Source organism: Corythoichthys intestinalis, chromosome 19 (genome assembly GCF_030265065.1).
Source record: "Corythoichthys intestinalis isolate RoL2023-P3 chromosome 19, ASM3026506v1, whole genome shotgun sequence".
Taxonomy (NCBI): Eukaryota; Metazoa; Chordata; class Actinopteri; order Syngnathiformes; family Syngnathidae; genus Corythoichthys; species Corythoichthys intestinalis.
Window position 1 is genome coordinate 29,450,015 of NC_080413.1, and position 25,916 is coordinate 29,475,930.

The following is a 25,916-nucleotide window of genomic DNA, read 5'->3' on the forward strand; positions in this document are numbered from 1 at the left end:
GATACGATACGATTTATGATACAAAGCTCACGATAACGATGATCTCACGATATGGCGATACAATGATTATCGATACATTGGTCAGGAAATCATTCTAGGATAAAACTAATAAACAGAAAAACAAGCTTCTGCTGTGAATTGGAATGAGTTTATCACTAGTAGACGTCCAATTTGAACTGGGAGGGTGGCAGCGAATGAACATCGTTCATTTGCTGCCATCCCTCCCACTTCAAACGGATTGAAGGTCTATGGCCATCAGTGGCAGCCAATGCCAGGCAATGAGGTAATTTTGGGCTATTTAAGGTCATTTACCTATTGATGTTCAGTTACTTCCTGTTGATTTTGGGGTATTTTATAGGTCACTTCCTGTTTATTTTGAGTTACAGAACTGGAAGTAACCTGGGAATCACCCAAATGAATGGCAAATGAAATGACAGGAAATGACCTGTAAATGCCCTAAAATGAACTGCAAGTGACCTGTAAATGCCCTAAAAATTAGACAGAATGACTGTGAATGGTCTGGTTTCGAATGAACGAACATTCCCAGTAGTGCTGCAACAATTAATCGATTAACTCGAGTATTGGATTCGAATTAAATTTTGCTGATTTGAGTATTCGTTTAATTTAAGTGGCGTTGTAATGGTTTATTTTGAAAGTGTTTGCATTTACTTTTATTTATTTGGGTGGATACTCTGACTTCTAGTTTGCCTCATTTCACATGGCTGAATCCAAGTGCTCCCTGTTAAGACCAACATAAGATATGTTTTCGTTTGAGTTAATGTTTTTTTTAATGCATTCGTTATTTAGTTTAAAGGTATTTTTTAGCCTGTTTTTTGGGGGAATATGTGTCTGAACCATTTGTTAAGAGCATTATAAAAAAGTTAGCAAAAGTCTGCTAGTTTAAATGCTATAAAATGCTATGTAAGTTAGCTAATTGTTCTTTTGTTGTGCATAGATCCTCATTTATTTTTATTTTTTAATACAATTTTAGGCTCAGCTAAGGTAATTTGATTTTTCATGTTCCTTATTCGATTACTCGATTATTCGAACTAACGGTTTATCGATTAATCGACTACTAAAATAATCAATAGCTGCAGCCCCCAGTCTAAATGGATTGGGCGTCGTGCACCATCAATGCAGCCCTATAGTTAACTGAGACACTATTATGGTGGAAGATTTTGGTAGCAACTTGTTGCTTCCTCTTTATATATTTTTTAGACATTGACACTTTTTTAAAACGACATCTTGATTCTTGGCAGGAGCATATCGATAACCTTTTGGAATACAAAGTATCACGATATATCACCATTTCGATATTTTGTCACGCCACTAATGTCACACCCAGTCTTACATGGTAAAAGTACATTTTGGCAGTTTGAATACTGATGCACTAATCCAGGAATCTATGTACAACACTTGTCATTAGGGCCTATTATTGAGCAAAGTGAGGAATGCTGTTTATAAACAAAGCCATGGTAACCTTGGGCCTCCCCTTCTAGTTCTCACACAAGCTTGCCCTTCCGCACACAATGCTGACATACACACACACACATGGTCACGCAGAAAAAACGAGCACGTGGAGCAGCAGGCTTATTCTAAACTAGTCCCCATCTTGTCATCTGCCTGGATATGACCCAGAAATACAGTCACCGGAACAAATAGGGCACTGCCATATTAATCTCCACCTCTACAAATTGATGGAAATATGATTTGGTGTGTTCACACATGAAGCTCTCTTCCTGCTGCTTTTAAAAACTTTCTGTTACAAGCAGTGATCATGACATAATGCAGCATTAAAGAAAATATTTGAACCCCTGCTTTTCAAAAGGCATAAACAGGTAATTGGAAAGGAATACAGGAAAAAAAGGGGTGCGATTCTCAGTGAAAAGCTTTGAGTGGCAGAGTCAGACAGAAATTACAGAGATTCTGTAATTGCAGCTTCAAATAAAGCACAGTACTTGGCAGGTAGAGTAGGAGTCTGCAGAGATGTGCCCTCATTTCTACACAGACAGCGCGCCGGCACGTGCAGGAGTCCTTTTATGCATGCATGCGTGCTCCTGAGTTTGCATTTTGCCTGGGCGCCTGTTTATATGTGTCTGACATGCTATGTGTGTTTCATTTATAAATGTGTGGGGGTACGCGTGCGTGTGTGTAAGAGGGAGGGGAATAGGTTTGAAGGGTTAATTAGTGTGCCGTCTTGAACAGTGTGCAATGACAGGAAGACAAGGCAGGTTGTCCTTGCCAAAAATGTCTACACATTGTACGCCGCATGCACATTTATTTGTCGCACACATGCACACACAAAGGATATATAACAGTAGTTGAAGACATTCATTCAGCACCTCTGTGTCCAACTGTATCCCAAACGCATATATATTCACATACTTTCACACACACGCCTTAGTCGCTGAACCCAAATCGGTTTTCCCGTTGCTACAGCAAAAGTATACTTTTACCTCAACTGCAACCTTGTTACCATGGATATATGTATACAAAAGAATCTCTGTGCCCTTGTAGTCAAGGGCCAGATGACAGCATAGCGTGAGGGAGTGTGCATGAAGACACACGTGTCCACATGAACATTGTCTTCTTCATCTTTCATTCAATTTGTTCTTTAATATACACACAGCTTACTCAAAATAGGACACCAGGTTCATTCAGTGGTCAAGGAAAGATGCTACTGTATTATCTCGAACAGATAAACATGTAAAACAAGCATTGATCTACGCTGTTTGTCCCCCACCCCACACAGCCTCAGGCCTGATGAAATCTTAAGACTGCCGGCGTCTGTGTTATTAAATCCTCCAGTATTAATTTAGCACTAATTGAGTAAGGGATTCATTCCCTGTTTACCCTGAGTCTTTAATGGAGTAAAATCCGGATGGGAAAGCCTGTATAAAAGACTATATCGAGACTTAAATCAAAAGCGAAACGCTGTTCCCACTGGGGAAATGTTAGAGTGAAAGAGAACTAAGAAAGCGAGATAGAGATCATCAACTATTGATAGGGTTGGATCTGGTACAGCTGTAGACAAAATAGAGAATATGTTGAATTTCAAGTTGGATATACCAGCAAACCACTGATAACCGTCTCTCTGTGATATAAGTTACTATTACACGTGACTGAGTGAATAATAGGCTGAATTTGAGATTAAACAGTACATGCCTGAATAATTAAAACCTAAGCATACTGGAATGGCATTGTCAGACTAGTTTAAGAATACTTTCACAGAGCATACTGAATACTATAGAATATTAAAAATCAAGAGTGGATCCTCTTGTCAAATGCCCATGAAGTCCAACAATTTGGAACTTTAATTTCAACATCTGCATGAAAAAACATGTCACTTGCAGTGCTAGTCTAGTTACTTTACAGATTACTTTATTATCAAAGTAACTAGTTCACTTCAAAAGTAATTTATCGGTTACTTGTTATCAACGAGAACGAAATATGTCATCACATGTAATTGACTGTCAGATAATTTAATTTAAAGGAGAAGATAAGAATTTTTCACATAAGGCTTAATCTTCGATGGATTGTTTTCAACCAACATTGACTCGCGCTAGATAGGCCACTACGGACCCCTCAAACTAACAAATAACTGACAAACTGCATGGAATTTGTTGAAATCAACCCCACTAACTAATTAAACAAAGTCAAAAATTCTGAATTTCGGGTTCGGGTTTAGAAGTTAGGGTTAACAGCATATCAGTACCAATGTAAAACAATGCAAATTGACTACACAATAATCAACAACACACAAATGAATTGCACAGTGCAATAAACACAAAGTTCGGGGCGGGCGGAGATGCGCACGCACAACCCGGCAGTACGACGTACACACACGTGGTCAATTTGGCCACAAAACGTGACGGCAACTAAGCACTTCACGCTCAGTCGGACTTACAACACATCCTAAAGATGCAAAACGAACACGTCACCTCATGCCACGGCATAAATGTGCAACAGGAATATGCTGAAAACAATGGTCACCGACAACCCGCAATTGCAGCAGCAAAGGTACGAAACGGCCACGCATGTAGTGGCTCCGACCTATCGCTAGAACCCTCAAGAATGAAGGAAAAATACACACGTTCATTTATGGACGCACACAGATCAACATTCCCTCGCACATCTCAACAGGTGGCTGCACTCGGCACGATTATGCACCCGTGCTGCACGCATTCCTCAGTCCCAAAACACTCAGAATGTGAGACTCGAAACTAAAACAGGAAGTAACTATGAGCGATTACCATGGAAAGGAACACGTAGTGCAAGCTTTTCTTACATTTTCAATTCGAAATGCTCTTCGTACATAACGACAATATTCTTTATTTGACATACATTATGAGGTATTAACAAAATAGTAACGCACAGAAAATGAAAGCGTTAGGTTACTTGTTACTGAAAGAAAGTAATCAGATTATAGTAACGCATTACTTAGTAACGCATTAGTGACAAGTTTACATCACTGGTCAGTTGTAACATTAGGCATTAAGCTAGCATGATTTGAGCAGACTTCAGTCAATCAACCATTCTAAGGGGTTACTGAGCACAGATTTTGATCTTTTGCTATGTGATGACACTCATTCCAAAAGGACTAACAAATTCCTTGGATAAACAGTGACATGAGACAAAACTCACTTATGCATTATACTTTAAAACTTGATGTCAGTTTTACATTTGGCTATCAGTCAATAGGTGTTTATGGACTTACAGGAGTACCAAAATAAAAATAAATAAACAAATAAATACCGTAATTTTCACACTATAAGGCACACCTGACTATAAGCCGCCACTCACCAAATTTGGCACGAAAATGGCATTCGTTCATAGACAATCCGCACAGGACTAAAAGCCACAGCTGTCCTCACTGTATGCTGGGATATTTACACCAAAAGATATTAACACTTTATTTGACAACGGCATCAAAAGATCAAATGAACCACCATGAAGCTTAGAACCAATTGGCTGAAAAGCTTCATTGCTTGAAGAAGCTTCATTTGGCCATGACTGCTCCCTTGGGAGAGACAGTCAACCTATGCTGCCACCTGCTGTCAACACTTGTAGTTGTCCAACATGCCTCCTAGCATGCATTGCAGCACTACAAGTGTAAATAAAAATCAAAATTCCTGTTTTGGCTAATTATATCTTCAGTTTCTGTCCCAGTTGTTTCATTAATTGCTAGTTATGGTATTTGATAACACTTTATTTGACAGTGGTGCCATAGGACTGCCATTAGACAATCATAATTATGACATCACACTGTCATAAGCATTAATGAATGCTCATAAGAGATGTCATTTAGTGTTATCCGGCAAATGATCTCATTTTGTATGGATGTGAAAGATCCGAGCAGGACATAAATAGAGTAAGTGATATAATTTGCCGGATGACACAAAATGATATCCAGTGGGGAGAACAAGTATTTGATACACTGCCGATTTTGCTGGTTTTCCCACTTGCAAAGCATGTAGAGGTCTGTAATTTGTATCTTAAGTTCTCTTCAACTGTGAGGGACGGAATCTAATACAAAAAAAAAAAAAACAGAAAATCACGTTGTATGATTTTTAAATCATAAATTTGAATTTGATTGCATGAAATACGTATTTGATAAATCACAAAAATCGAACTTAATATTTGGTACAGAAACCTTTGTTTGCTATTACAGACACCATACGTTTCCTGTAGTCCTTGACAAGGTTTGCACACACTGCAGCAGGGATTTTGGCCCACTCCTCCATGCAGATCTTCTCCAGAGCCTTCAGGTTTCGGGGCTGCTGCCAGGCAACACGGACTTTCAGCTCCCTCCATAGATTTTCTATCGGGTTCAGATCTGGTGACTGGCTAGCCCACTCCAGGACCTTAAGATGCTTCTTACGGAGCCACTCTTTACTTGCCTTGGCTGTGTGCTTTGGGTCGTTATCATGCTGGAAGACCCAGCCACAACCCATCTTCAGAGCTCTAACTGAAGGAAGGAGGTTGTCAGCCAAGATCTGGCGATACATAGCCCCATCCATCCTCCCCTCAATACGGTGCAGTCATCCTGTACCCTTGGCAGAGAAGCAGCCCCAAAAAATGACGTTTCCTCCTCCATGTTTCACGGTTGGGATGGTGTTCTTGGGGTTGTACTCATCCTTCCTTTTCCTCCAAACACGACGAGCCGAGTTTAGACCAAAAAGTTCAATTTTGGTCTCATCCGACCACATGACCTTCTCCCATTGCTCCTCTGGATCATCCAGATGTTCAGTGGCAAACTTCAGACGTGTCTGGACATGCACTGGCTTCAGCAGCGGGACCTTGCGTGCGCTGTAGGATTTTAATCCATGACGGCGTAATGTGTTTCTGATGGTTTTCTTCGAGACTGTGGTTCCAGCTCTCTTCAGGTCATTGACCAGGTCCTGCCGTGTAGTTCTGGGTTGATCCCTCACCTTCCTCATGATCAGTGATGCCCCATGAGGTGAGATCTTGCATGGAGCCCCAGAACAAGGCAGACTGACCGTCAACTTGAACTTCTTCCATTTTCTAATAATTGCTCCAACAGTTGTTACCTTCTCACCAAGCTGCTTGCTTATTTTTCTGTAGCCCATCCCAGCTTTGTGCAGGTCTATTATTTTATCACTGATGTCCTTACACAGCTCTTTGGTCTTGGCCATTGTGGAGACGTTGGAGTTTGTTTGAGCATGTGAACAGGTGTTTTTTATACAGGTAACAAGTTCAAACAGGTGCAGTTGCTTCCGGTAATGAGTGGAGAACAGGAGGGGTTCTTAAAAAAGAACTAAGAGCCGAAAAAATATATACTAGTTGGTAATGTATCAAATACTTATTTCATGCAGTTAAATACAAATGTGTTATTTAAAAATTATACAATGTGATTTTCCTGATTTTTGTATTAGATTCCGTCCCTCACAGTTGAAGAGAACTTATGATACAAATTACAGACCTCTACATGCTTTGCAAGTGGGAAAACCAGCAAAATCGGCAGTGTATCAAATACTTGTTCTCCCCACTGTCTGTCATATGCATTGATTAATGCCCATGATAGTGTCATGTCATAATTATGTCGGTCTTATGACAGTCTTATGACGCCTCTGTCAAATAAAGTGTTCCCTATTAGCCCAAATAATCAACAAATAAGCCGCACAGGACTATACGCCTCAGGATTCAAAATGAAGGAAAAAAGTCGCGGCTTACAGTCCGAAAATTACTGTAAACAAATAAATACATATGAAGAGAAATAAAATTAATAAATACATAAATGAAAATATAAAAGTGTATTTTGTCATTGACGTTTCCTTTTTTTATTGAAAAACACAAACGAAAAAAACAATGACAATTTTTATTATTGACTTCCTTTTTGTGATTGAAAAACACAAACGGACAAACAAATTTTTTTTCTTTGCCTTGTACTTTTCTATTTCGCTTTTTGCTGCCATTGCCTCTAAAAAAAACACAAACGGAAAAAAAAAAATGACAATTTTTTTTTCTTTGCCTTGTCCTTTTGTAATTCGCTTTTTGCTGCCATTGCCTCTTTTGCAATTGCCTTTTGCCTTTGCTTTTACCGAAAGGAATGGACTGTCAATCAAATGGCGTTGGGAGGGGCTTTCCAAACAGGAAAGGGTTAGTTATTGACGGCATTAAATTTGATTGTCTTGGGAACGGGCTAGTAGACCCATCCAGCCTGTCAGCTGCTTCTCTAAGCAGTTCTGAAATGGATTTTTCCATATCTCTTCAAATAAATGATGAATCAAAAATCGCACGTGATACAGATTCCACCTCCCCCTCCATCGCTCCGAGACGTCACTTTCCTGCAGGTAAACTATCAGCTATCAACTACTATTCCTGTTTGGAATGCCCCTCCCAATGCCATTTGATTGACAGACCATTCCTTTCAGTAATAGCAAAGGCAAAAGGCAATTGTAAAAGAGAAAGGCAAACCTAACGACAAGCGAAATAGAAAAGCAAAAATCAAGGACAAAAAATTATCATTGTTTTTTCCCTTTGGGTTTCTCAATGACAAAAAGTAAAAGTCGATGACATAATATACATTTATAAAAACAAATAAATTAATAAATATATTAATGAAAATACAATAATTTATTTATTCATTTATTTCTTCATTCATTCATTTAATTTTTAATTTTGGCACACCTGTGATTCCTAACGCAAATTTTTAATGAACATTTCAAGTAAATTACTATAATCTAAAAGGACTGTGTATGAGTTTATATGATGCTAACATAGATACAATTGATCACAAAATGATAACCAATTGTTTATGTATTTTAACTTCAAACTGCCATATGCCATGGGGAATACAATTGGGAAAATGAATTAATTCCATTCACTTATTCTTTTATCAACTTCAGGCATTTTCACACTAGACCCAGAGGACCAGGGTCCGGTTGGAGAACTACCTCACAGCAACATTTGAAAATGAGTTGTTGAAAAAGTTTAGCATTCACACTGCACCAACCAAACTTTCCGAGAAGCATCACGAGGACGAAAGGTGCACTCATTGAATGGACAAACAGAAGAGGGGTACCTCCCTCCAGGGAGTAGTGGGAGCCTGGAGCGTCAAAACGTGGTGCTGTGATGCTGCACTTAATGTAGTATAGCATTATTTTTACATATATATATATATATAAGGCGGAAAACACAGACAAGACTGAAAAAGCAGTTTCTGCTCTTGCACTCTTTAAAAGAAACTGCTGTTTTTTAAGCCAAACCAACTGTTGTGTTTGATAGAACAATATGTCTATATGCGGCCAGAGCAGATTCATGGTGCATTAAGCCCCCAAACTATTTTTAATTTGTCCGTTTTACTCAGAAAACCCTCTTTCACAGATGTCGCGCAACCGCTTTTGGTTCAACCCAGCTATAAAATGAAGGTATTTAATTATATTTATTATTCAAAATGTCTGTCGTTTTTAGCTTAGAATCATTAATTGATGTCTCATATTTTGTTTTTAAAAAAAAAACAAATGACTTTAAAAAATTATTCACTCACATATTTTAAACTTTTAAACAAATTACGTCACAATGAAAAAAATGGCGTCTGTAAAAAAGTCACGGATATCTACCTCATAACTATCACTTAATTGTATTTTTCTGCAACAGTCGCATTTTCTCCGATATTTTAGAAGATAAAAATAATCGATCCAAATAAAAGAAAAAAAAAAAAAAACGTCTAAAAGGGTAAATGAATGAAAAAGAAAATCTCGACCACTCCTTGATGTCTGCAATTTTTGCATCGCGACCCTTGTTATATTACCATGTTTCATCCATAAAATCCCCCCAAAATCCAGCTGTGGCCATTCAAAGCGGTGCCTTGACACTCGGTGATACATGCAACATTGAGTTTTTGGATCGAAACAAGGTAAGTACGCGATAATATCTCGTTAAAGTCATGGCGTCTGTAATTCTGCGCTCGCGTGCTCTCACCTCCTGATCGGGTTTTGCTGTTTAAAAACTTTTTTTTTTTTTTTTTTTTTTTAAATTCCCCCCTATTCAAAAATTTTCTTCCCCCAGAAAATTGAGATTTTAAGCTTTCAAATGATGTATCACATATGCATATCGGACAATTTTGAAAGTTGGCCAAATTGGGGGTCTCAGAGCGGAACTCAACTCACTTGAGTGTTTTCCGCCATAAATATAAAAAATGCATAGGTGAAAATTCAACCACAAAAGGGACCCCAAGTCACACAGGCCTGCGATCGCTCTCACTTTCGTGACTTTTTGGACTGTCAGATTGCTAAGATGCTCCACCTGTCTCGGCTAGTCACTCTCACATGGTCTGTCCAGCAACAGCATGCAAAACACAACCGCCACATTAGAACCCGAATTTGTGTATCAAAACTAACCGCTTATTGCAGCACAACATTTGGCCATGGCTAATCGTCTGACATCTTGCCATTGTTTTTTAAAAGCATCCGTGTTGTATTTCCGCTTCCAAGAATGCCCTGCGTGTACAGTCACAGCTTAGAACATTACAGCTCCACGCTGTCACGCTGACTCTGCTACGGTAGCATTCACAAGTGAATCAAGGTGCACTTAAAGCGGACCGATACCCACCAGTTTTGAGCGGACCAAAGTTCGGATGCGTATTCACATTAGCGGACTGTCTGAGAAAAAGAACTCTGTGCTAGTGTGAAAGCACCCTCAAACATGGAAAAATGCATAGAAAAAAACAGCTGCAATAGTTACCTGACTGCGGTCTTTATCCACCTTCTTGAAGCACTTGTTTAGTGACAGATTGTGGCGTACAGAGTTCTTCCATCCTGTAGGGGCGCTTGCAAAATAAGGGAAATGCTCAAGGATCCAACCATATATATCTTTTACTGGCAGTCTCTTGTTTGGCGCATCCTCAATAGCCATAAAGATCAAGCAGCTGAAGGAGTATGGTGGTTTTCTATTGGCCCCTGCCGCCAAGTCGTACGCCGAGTGTGCATCGCCCAGCAGGGGGTCGTCTGGGCATGGCGACGTGGAAGAAGGCGAGCGGGGGTGCTGACCGTCGGGGTCCAGCAGAGGGGAAACGCTACGCAACCCTGAATGGCTGAAGCTGTTGAGTAGGTCAGTGCTCTCATGGAGCCAGGAAAGACTTGTTAGTTCCTCGTCTTCAGCTTTGGAAAAGGAGGCGGACAAAGAAAGGGAGAGGTCTGCCGCCTCCGCCTCAGATGCCGCTGTTGCAGCATCTCCTTGTCGGTACGGTGGGCTCATGCCCTGTGAAGCGCTGGCTCCACTACTGGGGCTCTGGGCCTTCTTACTGGGAGGCATGGTGGGTCCCATCCAGCCCAGGGCTCACTCCTGCAAAAGGCAAAATAGAAAGGAGTTAGTGATGGGAGAATCTGAGAAAAGGAAAATGATTTGAAGAATGGTTTGAAGAAGAAGCTCTAGGAAGGAAATATACAACTAAAGAAAGGAGGCAAAAAAATCAGGATCTGCTTGTGTTATTCATTTGTCTTCCTCATTTTCTTAAAGGCCAAAGGGTAGAGACAAACCACACTCTTTTGACCACATTTCCAATTAGACTGCCAAAGACGTGAGGAGGAAAGTATAAGTCATCATTTTTCTCAGAGGCTTTTTATCCATTTCTCACTGGGATGGCAAATTTTGTGCTTCACCGGTTGGGGAAATCCGACGTGTGCAACTGCCAGCCAATTACTGATGTACCATGCAAGTATTGACATACAACAAGGTTGCTGTCACAATATAAGTACTCTATTAGAATGTGTCATAGTTACTGGATTGCACATTATATGCATATTCTTTCACATTTCAAGATGTTAGTAGTTCTAGGGAATACAATGTAACTACCTGCTTGTGCTGCTTGTTAAGGACAGCATTATTTACATACACAAGAAGGAGTCTTTAAATAAAGTTTTGTTTTGTGACGCATGCTTTTTTTTGGCGCAGGAAGCATAGGTTGTACTTCCGCACGCGAGAGCATTTACACACACGCCCACCCCACAAACTGCACAGCCTGCGCGCACATTTGTTGCTTGTGAAGCATCCACAGAGGCAACATCTGTATATCACCCATTTTGTACTGTTTATTGTGCGTTTTCAATTGTGATCGAATATTTGGGGTAAGTTTATGTGATTGTTTTTGAGGATGTGCGGACGTTAACTGATATTTGCTAATCGTTTGTTATTGCTGTATGAGCAGCTACATGCAAACGCAAATTTGAATTGCTGTTATTGAAAATGAGACTGATTTTATTTTACTTTATTGTAGTTTCATTCTGCAAGTGTTGACGTCATAAGTAGCTGAATAAAGTCAGCAAACCACACGGATGTCTGACATCGTCATTTTGGAGCTTAGCTCGCTGTCTTGCTATGACTTAGCTCCAACATCTTGCGAGGACAGTACAATGACGTAAAATACAGGTTTTGTTAGTTTTTTTTTTTTTTTTTTAAGAGGGTGTTTAGAGGTGTTTAAAGGGTTGATTCTGACTTATGCGGAAATCCGGGTTACATCGCCAGCGCAGGAATGGAACTCCTTCGGAAACCGGGGACTACCTGTAATGTCATACCATATTTCATCCAACCGTCCTTTTATCAATACTGCTTATTCAATTTCAATTAATCAAATTTATACGTGAGCTGTAGCCAATCCTATATTAAAACGTGGAAGTCTGTCACTTTTAGTAAGGCTTGTGTATTAAATTTCACCAATTTCATTGAATTTGAGCAGTGTATCTTATATTCAGGTATGCTCTGTATTGCGCAATTTACATTTACAAAATAATATAATAATAAAGATGACAGAGTAGTATGACCCGGATTTTGAGATACCGTCACCCCATTACTTTTAGAAAAAAACTTTTGAAAATCCAAAATCTAATGAATTGTGTATGCCCTTAGAGGAGGTTCCACTCTATGAAATCAAGGTAATATTAGCAACCAGCGGAACTGCTCCATCTGACTACTTGGTAATATCACAATAAAAAGACTGAATGCATTTCCATGTATAATAGGTGATTTGACCCCTGCATTTGCCCCTCCACAGTGTACATAGCAGGTACACATCATTACTGACACATTAAAGGGGTTGGCAGCTTTCCAGAGCATGGAACAATTGGAAGAGCTTCATTCTGACAATGAGCTGTGAAGCAACCTAAACACTGCTTGTCTATGAGTGCACAATAAAACATTTGCAATGGTCAGATAGTTTAAGACGTAGGGCCACAGCAAACAACAGTTGCACTTAAAGATCACCAAAACTGAATACCCTAATTTTCGGACTATAAGCCTCGACTTTTTTCCTTCATTTTGAATCCTGCGGGTTATAGTCCAGCGCGGCCTATTTGTTGATTTATTTGGGTTAATAGGTAACACTTCATTTGACAGTGGCGTCATAAGACTGTCATAATTATGACATGACACTATCATGGGCATTACTGAATGCTTATGACTGAAGGAGACAGTACCTTTTCTCGTAAATCCCGTCTAACTGTTTGTATTACTATAACACACCCAATATAAAATAAATTACATTTATACCATAGTTTAAGGAAATCAAGCAGAATATAGGGCATAAGAGATAAACAACACCTTCTTATTACGTAAGCCTAGTGCGTAGGTCATACAACTTACTGAGCAACATTGACGCTGACAAGCCCACGTCTGCACCACCAAGTCTCACAATCAGTTCTCCCGGACAGTGCACAACAAATGGCAGGACGGTCTGTCCAAACACAGGGAACACAGGAGAACACCCAAAATCCAACTGATAACACAACTGACAAGACTCCAAGAGCCCCTTTGACGCTGAGGTGGCATAATCCACGACCCTCGTTGACCAGACAACAGTAACTCCTAAATCCTCCTGTCCAATCCACAAACAGACAATAATCCCAAATGCACCCTTCTCTTCCTGCCCACGGCAAGAGCCTTCAAAACACAATGTTTAACTAAGCGTTGTCATTTTTTTCAGCAATCTTTTGTTGACTACTGATATGGTGACCTTGCAACGAGTTTGCCTCCCCGCCTGAGTGTTATTGTTTCGCCTTGCAGTGTTGATCTCTGTCGAACTGAATAAATTGTCAACTTTTTTTCAGTGAGCCTTCTTTAAATCTTTCAAAAGGGAGTCCGTAGAAGGGGCTAAGACTAAGGTGAACGCGCAGAGTTTGCCCTTCTGGCCGGATTGCCGGGGTCCCGCCGGCCCGGCCAGTTGGAGCCTTGCCAGTGCGGGTCCAGCGGTTCAGCTGGCGCGATTCCGGCGGTTTATCTAGAAGGTCAGATTCCTTCATGACAGATTTCATTAAGTGTTGTCATCAGGCAAATTATGTCACTAACTCCATTTATGTCCAGCTCGGATCTTTTACATCCATTCAAAAGTGAGATCATTTGCCGGTTGATACTAAATGACATTTGTTATAAGTATTTATTAATACTCATGACTAGAGCTGGGAATCTTTGGGCACCTAACGATTCGATTACGATTACGATTCAGAGGCTCCGATTCGATTATAAAACGATTATTGATGCACCCCACTCCTTTTTTTTTTTTTTTTTTTTTTTTTTTAATTTGTTTTGTACATTAGTTCCAAAATTGTTCAAAAATCCTCTCAGGCGAAACCAAACTACTATTTCAGTATCAAGTTAACATATAGCAGTAAGCAAATATACAAAAATAACAGTAAATAAAAAACTCCAGTCCCCATTCTATATCAGCAGCTTTAAACTACTTTCAATTAATTTAATGTTGTGAATCAACCGTTAAAGTTGTTAAAATTGCTCCTGTTATTCCATAATTTCTCTTTTGTCTACTTTCAACATGTGAAAGTTTTAAAACTATTTTAAAGATAGATTCAAGTCAATATTTTACCGATTTAGGAGTATTTTAGATAAAAAGTTAATTAGGTTCGCTTGGAAGGTTCGCAACAACAGCCTTGCAGGGAAGTGTACTGCTTTAAGATGGCGGCCGTTACTAACGCCCGCATCTAGTTTTTTGTAGATGTGCTGGTAACGATACCAAAGCTATAATGCATCTAGTCCTATATAAATGATATCTACCGTAACATAATGTGGCTTGTAGCAGTTTTTCGGCAGCAGTCAGGTATGTTGTTGTTTTTTTTTTTTTTAATCTCGTGGCATGAGTTGAGCTAGAGCCGTAAGTTGAGCATTGGCGTTACCCGAGGGGCCGGGTAATGAGAAGCATGATGTTTAGCTACTCTCGCTCCGTCCCTAATTGCATACCGAAGACCGCGCGGCGCGCTGAGTGTGTCGTACTTCTGCTTTACTTGGCATATTTCAATAATCGGAATTTGGATGTTTGTGAATCGTTCTCGAATCTTCCACGGCCGAATCGCGAATAATCTAAGAATCGGAAATTTTGCACACCTCTACTCATGACAGTGTCATGTCATAATTATACAGTAATTGTCACTGAAGAAATAATTAGCACAGAAAATGAATTTTGATTTTGATTTTAATCTGTAGCGATGCAATGCATGCTAGAAGGAATGTTGGACGACAACAGTGCTGACAGCAGGTGGCAGCAGGGGTTGATTGTCTCCCCCTCGGGAGGAGTGATGGCTAAATGAAGCAATGAAACTTTTGAATGAAGCCAATTGGTTCATGGTGGTTCATTTGGTCTTATGACCATCGTATGATGCCGCTATGTGTTACCGGTTACTATATTTTGGTGTAGATATCCTTTAATACAGTGGGGATAGCCACAGCTTAGTCCAGCGCGGCTTATCTACGAACAAATGTCGTTTTGGTGTCAAATTTGGGGGGTGACAGCTTATAGTCAGGTGCGCCTTATAGTGCAAAAATGACGGTACTATATACTCCAGTCGCTATTTAATATTTTCAGAACTAGTATAAAAATACAAGTGTGAGAACATTGTCAATTAACATTATGCCAGGTGGGGACAATACAACATGCTTGTCAAAACATCAATGGTAAAAGTACCTTCCATTGCATGCAAACACAGATATGTATATGTATGCATATGAAAGGGCATACTCAGACACACGAGCACACGCGCACCAGAGAGCAGCACCATTAGGATACAGGGATTAAGTCCAGATATGTTCTGGCTGGCCCTTGTGTGGTGCGATCACTCTCTAATCCAAGGTGATCATCTGCCGATCTGTCCCTTCACTCTGTGTGATTGACGGGCAGCTGTCACCCATGGCAACCTACAGTGCCATGACAACTGTCAGCTTACTGCAGTTCCAGCCACCATGTCACCATAGCAACTAAAAGGAAACAACATAGCTCTACTCTGGTTATGTCGCTTCTCACGGCACTGTCTGCTCTTCCTACCTATTTCCTTGTCTCTCTTTCAATTTCCTACCCACACTGATAACTGCTTCACAGTGTCCAATAGGCTGTAGTGGAAGGACTCTGCTAAATATAGAATTGTCACGTATAGCTCTGCGTATACTTCCACAGCCTATAGTCATGCCGCCGCTCCAGCTGGCTCTCCCCAAAGCGAACGGAAACGCCAGCAAGCTTGATGCCTTTGATCGTCCCTTTCCTCTATTTTTGCACACTTTCTGACAGCATCATGCTCATTCAACAACCTGTACCTGTCTGAGGAGGCGCGTCGTTGCACCAATATTGACATTGAGCGTAATGAATTCAAATTGCCCAAGTGACTATAAATGTGAAGGCTGAAAACAGTGAGCATCAAAAGAATGGGCAAGGTGGCGAGGGTGTTTGACAAGCTTTTCAAGGTGTGTGTTTGTGTGTCTTTCTTCGTTAGTGTCTTTACGTTTGACAGGAATGTGATAGTGTGTCCATGCTTCTTCTGGAGAAGAAGCAAGGGCATCTTCACGACATTGCTCTTTTGGTAACAGACCACTGGAATGCAAAGATGGATCTCGCGCTCTCCTTCCCTCCATCTCTTCTCCTCTTCCTCCTTGTTATGTTGCCATAGCGGCAAGGGGGCCATGAAACATTACGGCTGACAGTAAAGTCATCTCATTTTACTGTTGCTATGACAACAAACTCCTCACTGTTGGTTGGGGCCAGCGTGAGCTGCCGCCCAAGCCTCGCGCTTGAGCGTGTGTGTGGAAGTGGATGCATGTGTGCATATGTGTGCGCCATTGTGTCTCCCGTGGGTTCTAATAAAGCTTAACACACTTGCTCAGCTCTAAACAAACTTTCATGCAACTCCAACAGCAGCCCCCTCAAGACCAACTGCTAAAGGACAAAGGCAGATATCGCTCACGCTCAGACTAAATGATGCTTTCTGTGCGTGTTGCGCGTGTGTCGCGAGTATGTCTCGCATGTTGGTGTGTGCATGAACTCATTCTCACATTTGTTTGACAGATGGGATTGTGCCATTCGCTCTGTTTTCTTTATTCTCCAGATCTCTTTTGTGTTTGCATGCCTTGTTTTGATTTGTGTTTGGCATGTACACATTTGGCTTTGCGTGTGCATGTTTCCCCCCCTGCATCCGTGTTTGTGCGTGCGTCCAAGACCCAAAGTACACATTCTGATTATCTCTCTAAATATCGCTCTACGTTAAGTCCTATGCATAGCAATGTGGTATAAAAGGTATAATCTGTGAGGTCTGAATGTGGCACCATCCCAGCTCTGTTTGCACTTTCTAACCTGATAACACATACCTCTAAAGAGACAATTCAATTAGAATAAATGGCTTTCTCTGTTTGAAACGCCATTGTAGAACAGTTGGTGGCTCCGATTATTCCTACGCTGCCATGAATACAGATTCAAAAGACACAGACACCATTGATGAAACTAGAATAGCACCCAGTCAGGTGCCTCAGGAAAGGCTTAAAAAAAGGAGAGAAAAATTTAGCTCGGTATTTGTTTGTTTGTTCAATCTGTCCTGCTAGTTACCAGACTATTGAGGTAAATGGATTGGAATGGATGGTCATTTTGATTCTGCTGTGGGCAATAACCATTCACATCATGGTGGCTGAAACTTTTTTTTTTCCCCTAAAAAAAAAAAGGTTTCAGTGACCCAACTTAATCAGAATGTTCAACCAAGGACTGTTTTTGTATTCAAATTTCATGGAAGTCTTTTCTGCGCAATCATGTGATCAACAATCTTTTGGAATGAGATTTGAATTTGCTCTTAGAAGGGTACAATTAACCAGAAAACGGGAAATATTAAATCACTGATTCCCAACTGTGCTCTGACACATTAGTGTGCCATACAAACGGTGAGATGTGTCCATTGTCATTTATTTGTACAGGCGGTAGGGAAATAATACTAGCCACTTTTCAGGATGCTCAAATTGTCCCCACCAACTTTTAAGCCACCTTATTTACATTAATGCTGCAACGATTAATCGATTAACTCGAGTATTCGATTAGAAAAGGGTTTCAAATTTTGTTTCTTCGAGCATTCGTTTAATTAAAGTGGCGTTGTAATGGTTAATTTTGAAAGTGTTTGCATGCAGTTTTATTCATTATCGTTGGCTGAATCCAACTGCTCCATGTTAAGACCAGTGTTGTTAATTTTACTTTAAAAAAGTAATTAATTACAGTTACAAATTACTTCTCCCAAAAAGTAATTGCGTTAGTAACTCAGTTACCTGAATGTAAAAATAATTAGTTACTTGGCAAAGTAACTAGTGATATTTTTTTTTTCCTCAAAAAAAAAAAAAAAAAAAAAAAAAAAAAACACACAGGTCACACAATGTGAAGCTTAAAGTGTTTGGGGGACAATTGGCCCTAGCCCAATTCTTTACCCTCCACTTAACTAGACACAAGGGTATTGCGATAACTAGCTAGTAACCTTTGCTATGTGTGGAAGTCATTTAAAGTTGTGAATCAATCGTTAAAGTTGTTAAAATTTCTCCCGTTATTGCATTAGTTGCCTTCTGTCTACTTTAAACATGTGTACGTTTTAAAACTGTTTCATCATTTAAAGATAGATTTAAGTTAAGATTTTGGATTAGGAGCGTTTTAGATTTTAAAAAATTACTTAGGTTCGCTAGGAAGGATCTCTACATCAGGGCCTTCCTGAGAGGTCTACTGCTTTAAGATGGCGGCTGTTTACAAACGCATGTAGTCCTTAAAACATGTTGGCAGTGCAGCAGTGTCTGTCATTTGCATCTAGTTCTATAATATGATATCTACCGTGTCATGTGGGCGTAGTTTGTCGGCTATGGCTGCAGTCAGGTATTATTGGAGCCACCTAGCATCGCGGTTGGAACGGCGTCTTCCCCACTCCTGCTCTGCTCTCGTCCCCGTGAGTCCGTTTCTCTCAGACTTTTTTTTATTCAACCAACTTAGTAACGCATAGTAACGCACGCCTTTCCCGCCTCAGTAACGGTAACGGCGTTGCCAAGATGAGAAAAGTAATTAATTAGATTACTCATTACTGAAAAAAATAACGCCGTTAGTAACGCCGTTATATTGTAACGCCGTTATTAACAACACTGGTTAAGACCAACGTAAGCTAAGTTTTTGTTTGAGCTAATGTTTTTTAATGCATTCATAATTGAGTTTATAGGTATATTTAGCCGTTTTTTGCAGGAATATGTGTCTTAACCATTTGTTAAGAGGATTGTTAAAAAAAAAAAAAAAACTTTAGCATTTTATTGCATCTAAGCTAGCGGACTTTTTCTATGTAAGTTAACCAACTGTTCTTTTGTTGTGCATACGTAATTTCCCGAATATAACGCGCACTTTTTTTCCCCAAAATCAACTTGTAAAATTATGGTGCACATTAGAAACGGGTACATGGATGGAGACAGAAATATATATATATGTATATGTATATTATATATATAGAAACCGATTTAAAAAAAAAAAAAATTATTAACACGGCCACGTTGTGTTGAAGAAACGCATGCGGCGATCCGTTGCCGACCATTACGGTACGTGACGTCCAGTGTTGTCACAGATTACTTAAAAAACTAATTTAATTACTGATTACTGATTACACCTAAAAAAAGTAATCTAGTTACTTTACCGATTACTTTATTATCAAAGTAACAAATTTACTTTAAAAGTAACTTATCAGTTACTTTTTACCAAATTTTCTCCTTTTGCTGCCACAACATAAAAATGACAACAAAAAATGTCATCGCATGTAATTGAATTTTTCACGTAAGGCTTAATCTTTGAGTTAGCGGGGGTTGAATTAGTCGATGGAGTTGATTTCAACAACCATTGACTCTCGCTAGCTTAGCCACCCCGGAGGCCTGAAACTAACAAATAACTGACAAACTGCACGGAATTTTTTTTCAAATAAACTCCAACGACTAAATAAACCCCCGCTAACTCCAAGATAAAGCCTAATGTCAAAAATTCTGAACTTCCCTTTTAAAATAAAGACCTAGCTGTTAAAATATTGTCTATAAAAGTTGTAAAGCAATAAAACAAACAACAAAAATTATTTAAATGAACAAGAATCCTACAACGTATTTCATAATGGGTCAAAATCATTTTTTGAGCAGATCATATGACTAGCACCTAAGACACTACCTTTTGCTTTGCCAAGCCAAAACTACACCTGTGGAGGCAAGATGGGTATTTAGAGTTTCTGTAAACCTAAGCTTTCAAACGCAACCAACAACAACTGAGTTTGAACAGTTTTATATATATGTATATACAGTATTGGCCAACAGTTTGGCGACACCTAAAAGGTGGACACTTTGAAGAATGTAGAATATAAAACCTGTTTTCAGCTACTTCACTTTTTTTTTGCCATTCCAGATGTTCGTTCATAGTTTTGATGTATTCAGAGAGGATTTACAATAGTAGGGAAAATATATAAAACGTAAAAATGTTTAGGTGTGTCCAAACGTTTGACTTCTGTTTCAGTCATCAACATGCTTTACCCCCAGCCCCACAAAAGTAAAACTCCGCCTATGGTTACAAACACTGACAATAAAATGTGCATAAAGGCTGGTTACAAACTGTAGAAGTGCTGGCTGTCTTGTTACCTGTAGGCTTTTTCGAGTTTTGTCGCGTTGTCCAGTAATTCTAAGTGCTTCCTTGTTGAATTGGATGTAGAGTTTTTAGCGGCCGAGTCTTTTTCAGCCAGCGTAAAGTTTGCAACGCACGGAGATATTTTTGTCATCTTTACTGGACAGGAATGTGAAGTAATGGCTGTATTTCCAGTGAGCAAAGGCATCCATTTGCGGTATATATCCTGCCTTTTACTGTTAGCCTCGCTGCCTCGTCAGAATGCTATGTTGTTGACCGCCGTGGCATACAGCCTCAAAGAGCATCGTAATACACGTGACCAGTTTTTTTTTTTTCCCCCGATGAGAAATGCTCTTCATACATGACTACAGTATTCTTCAGTCTACATACATTATGAGGCAAAAACAAACTAGTAACGCACAGACACTAGGGAAACTAACTTTAATCGGATTACTGGCTTGGAAAAATGAACGCGTTAGATTACTCGTTACTGAAGAAAGTAATCAGATTACTCTCTTACTGACAACACTGGTGACGTCACCATTTTATTTCGGTAATACTTCACTCTGATCGGCCGAATGATTTCGTCTGTGTTAAATTCTGCTTTTTTCATTCTTCATAAAGCACAGAATTTAGTTTCTTGAACTCATTTGAGTCAACGTTTATTGCAGCTCCGCAACTCCGACCATAACAAACGTAACAACACAGACTTCCTGTGTGTGTCCGTCAACTATATCTGTCCCTCGGGAAACTCAAACCCAAATAACAATAGTTCCTATTGTTACTGTCGTGTCGACAGCAATGAGCGCTCTCGGAATTCCGACTTACGTTCTCACTTTCACTTTACCGTATCAATCCATGGAAGAAACATTTATTCATCATGATGAAACGAGCAAGTTATACAGCAGCCTTTAAAAGAACAGTCACATCTGTTTTGTTTTCTCCTAGATTCTGGTAAGTTGGAGAAGTTGTCAAATCATATAATTACCGTAAATATTGTCAGTTTATGGCAATGTTTTGAACTACCAATATGCTATGCTGTGATTCACCAGTCAGTAAAATGACATTTCTGTATTTGTACACGAGCTCTGTTTTCTTGTATTCTTCTATTTATTGGTGCTAAAATTAGGGTGCGCGTTATAAATGGGTACAATAATTATCGGTCCGATAATAGGACTTATGACGTTGTCCCAATAAATCCGATAACATTATATATTATCGGGCCTATTAATAATATTTTTGGCACTGTGTCAGATTGGGATGTGTGTGATTGTTTCCACTCCTGTTTTGCCAGTATGCAAAGTTTTGTTACTGTTCTAGAGGCCGTATTTTTCCTCCACTGATTACTTCTGATTCCTACTGATTCCTTACTATGGCAATTAGCAAATGTTTGCATTTTACAGTGTTATGTTTACAAGTTCTTGAGAGGCCTTTTGATTATTGATAGGCTTGCTGTCTTATAATTGCCAGGTTAAGAAAGTTGTTTCATGGACCAAGATGACAAAAGTCTCCTCTCCAGTTTAACAAATGTTTTATCTGCTAACAAACCACAATACCTGTTGGGTTTATGTTTGTTTTAGATCAATGCTCATTGTTCAGGCGAACACATGATCAATGATATTGACTGATTAATTGTGATTGACTGAAATTATATTTATTTGAAAAAAATAATATGGGCACTTTATTTGAAGTCAAAACTGTTCTTGTCTTTGTTTTGTTTATTATAATAATGTTCATGTCATCATGAAAATTCTGTTTCGGTCAAAGGCAAATCCATGCTGAATCAACCGCTAATATTTTTTACCTAAAGGTGTTCAAAAGAATTGAAACTGACATTGAAAAATTATATATATATATATATATATATATATGTATTATCGGTTATCGTATAGGTATCGGCCTTGAGGAGCAGGAAGTTATCGGTTTCGGTTTTAAAAAATGGATATTGTGCACCCCTAATAATTTCCCCTAGATTTTACTAGTAAATTTGGGGTGCGCATTATACACGAGTGCGCCTTATATTCGGTAAATTACGGTACATCCTCATTTAAATAAAAAAAATGATACCGTTCGAGACTCAGCTCAGGTATTTTAATTTTTTATGTTCCTTATCCGATTACTCGATTATTCGAACTAACTAGTCTATCGTTTAATCGACTTCTAAAATATTCGATAGCTGCAGCCCTAATTTACATTATACAATGAGTTTAGTAATATAAGTAATTTAAATTGCCTTCCCATATGTTGTAAGGCTAGAATATACCTCACCATTATTAAGTTAATTATTTTCATTATGTTCAGACTTATCCCTTTTCACTTGCTAAATGTGCCGGTCCATTTTTTCCCCTCAAACGCACGTTTGATTGGCTGATGACTTGACCCTTCACCCCCTGCTCCAGCTACACAGACACACACGCACATTCACACAAACCCACCGACAGAAATACAACATGCTGCCTCCTCAACCCCGTTCGAAGAGGGGGGATAGTACAAGTTTTTTTCTGCCAGCACAACCCATTGTAAGTAATGTAAAAAGGCGTCAATGTTTGTGATGCTAAAAGTCTGACCTGCATCAGAGTTAGCATAGCTTTAATCTGTGTGAACCTTCTAACTTGCAAAACTACTGCCGTCAAGCTAGCCGTCCCTCATTTGGATCATTGTTTGCATTATGTGCATTACCGTAATGCAATGGGGTGGCTTCAGACTGCAAGTCCCAAGAAAAGGTCTGACATGAACATGAACTGACATGAAAAAAAAAAAATCTGTGAAATGAAATCACACATCTAAATATCGAGGGAGTACTTTGGTTAGAATCTTGGGGTTGTCTAGGACAGGGGTTTTCAACCCAGTCCTCAAGGCACACTGTGGGTCCTGGTTTTTGTTCCAGCCGATCCAGCAGAGACAGTTGAACCAATGAGGCTTCTGCTAAAACAAGCCACACCTGACTGCAATCAACTGATTGCACTTGTAAAACACCAGATTGGGGAAAAAGTGTTGTCATCTTGTTTGGTAAGAATGAAATCCTGCACCCACAGTGTGCCTTAGTGGAATAGGTTGGGGACCCCTGGTCTAGGATGCCTAAGATGTAGATCGGTCCTTGGATATCTCAGATTTTTTTTCATGATTTTTTTCCCCCAAATCACTTTTATGTTACACTACTTTAGTTTGAGTCTAGGGGTGCTCCACTGTCCCCCAGAAGTGGACCCATTCTTGGATAACTTCCCATTTTCTTAATAAAGGGACTTGCACTTCAAAATGTTTCTTTAGTATTTTTTGAAAACAAAGGTTTGAATCGAACGTTGTATCACGCGAACCAATACACATAAAGTTAATACAGATTTATTTTGCTTTGATCATTTCACCCATCAATTAATTAGGTTCATATTCTTGAGAAATGTGCCTCTGACCCCTGTTCAATAATCTGTTTGGTCTTATTAATGTCCCGTCCCCAGCAAAAAGTGTACATGCAGGTTACACTGTTATATCGTCCCTACCAATGTTGAGACCAAACCTACGCCCTCGGTATGGAGTATTATTTAAAAAATTAATATAAAAAAAGTATTTTGTTCATCTATCCCAATGACAAGTGGAAGCTAACAAATTAACCTGAGTATCCACCTTTAATTATATTTTTGTTAAGTGGTGTGCTGTAGTATTTTTCCCAATGTGAAATATACAGTATGCCTTGACTCAACAAAAAATGAATATGGGTCAATAAAAAATGTTGTTTGCAGTGATTGGTGATTGTAACATGGACAGGATAAGGAACCAAATGGATTAATTTCTGACATCAGAGTTGGGCAATTAGGTCTCCCACGCCCCAACCAATTTAGGCTCATTGTCGTATGAGACTAGGAGATGAACAGTAAGAATGAATCATTTTATGAATGGTGTTTGCTTGTTTCTTTTTCTTTGTTTTTTTTTACTACAAGCAGAGACAAACCATTATTAGGGAAGCGTTGGAGTCTTGGTTGCCTTATGGATGAAATGGTTGTTTGAGTAATACTTAATTGTTCTGTTCACCAGAATATTTGGCTTGAACAGATGGACTAAAATACCGTACTGTGTTTGGGGCATATCCACACGTTGGGCCATGTTTTTTTATCTGTCTGCCATTTTCGGGTCCCAAAAAAAAGTAAAAGTTTGTCATTCTGGCGTAGACATTATTATGACATAATGTAATGTACACGCCAACTCTTTCAAATAATGCAAATTTTCAATGTTCTCCCTTTTTTTTTAAATCTAACTTATGTTGTTTCAATTCATATTCATTTATTTACTTATTTATTTATTTTTTAAATGACAATAAATATTAAAGATGTTCTGATTTCGATACCAGCATCGGGAGTAATGCCGATACAGCCGCATTCACCCTACTTGGTACTTACGAGCTCAGAGGGGCAGGCTCTGATGTCTGGTTGCACCACAGCAGGCGCTGACGCGTGCGACGCATGATCAGTAGCACGCTACAGCGGCGCAGCAGCAACAACATGTCAGCTTTTTGGTGTTATTTTACCATAGGATTTTACAATTGAAGCTCCCACTAGTAAAATGTCAAAATGCAATATTTGTCAGAAGGAAATTTCAAGAGGTGGCACAAATTTAATTCCACCAACTTAATAACGCACCTGAGGAGCCGACATGGAAAGTAATACGAGGAGCTTACCAAGGAGAAAAAAACTGTCGCAACAGCAGCCACAAGAGCAAACTATTGAAGCCACGTTGCACTACCCAGAGACAGCCAAAGAATGATAAATATACTGTAAAATGTTGGAATTTATTGTCATTGATGACCAATCTTAGTCTGTTGTCGAGTGTCGGATTTTGCCGCTTAATAGAACATAAGTATTAAGTAAACATTAAAACCATAGAATTTATACAGTATTAAATGTTCTTCTACTTTAAAATAGCTAGTTTTGGACTGTTTTTGTCAAAAAGAAAACTTTAGTTACAGTTCGACTGTAATATGATCACTTATTAAATTCTACATCTTAACACAGTCTACTGTTCTACGTGAAATAGCTAAATGCGTAGATTTATTTATCATTTATTGTGTGGATTTTGTTTTGACATTTTTTTATAGTTGTTTCGGACTGTCCTTAAGTAAACAGATGATTTGAGTTCCCGTTTGCCTGTTTGCAGATATTTCTTTAAAGACACAAATGTTTGCACATTTGCTGTTGCATTTAGATGCCTTCTTATGGCTGGGCTGTTTGATGTTTCATTTTAATAAATCCAAAAACCAGTTAAAATGTTCTTCATGTATATGATAAAAACGTGCAACGAGCCAGATCAGGAGAGCATAGGATGTCATTTTTTTAGCATACAAGTATCGGATCGGTATTTGGTATCGGCCAATACTCACAGCTAGGCATGTGTATGATATTCTAACGGCATGATAACCTTATGCCAAAATATCACGGTTTCACTGTATCACGGTATTGCAATTCCAGTTCTAAAATGTGTCACTTTCAGATATCTGGTTTAAAAAAAAAAAAAAAAAATTTTAATTCCATTGAACGGGATTTTTATTTTTCAAAACATT

At 39.1% G+C, this 25,916-nt stretch overlaps 1 protein-coding gene across 2 annotated transcripts in view; it reads right to left on the minus strand.

The window, feature by feature from the left end:
- Nucleotides 1-25,916, minus strand: part of ches1 (checkpoint suppressor 1) — a 209,614-nt gene that overhangs the window by 132,045 nt on the left and 51,653 nt on the right. For both annotated transcript variants that reach the window (XM_057823681.1, XM_057823680.1), the window contains exon 2: nt 10,207-10,806. In XM_057823681.1, the coding sequence (XP_057679664.1) occupies nt 10,207-10,788 (582 nt within the window). In that variant the 5' untranslated portion in view covers nt 10,789-10,806. The remainder of the gene's footprint in view (nt 1-10,206; nt 10,807-25,916) is intronic.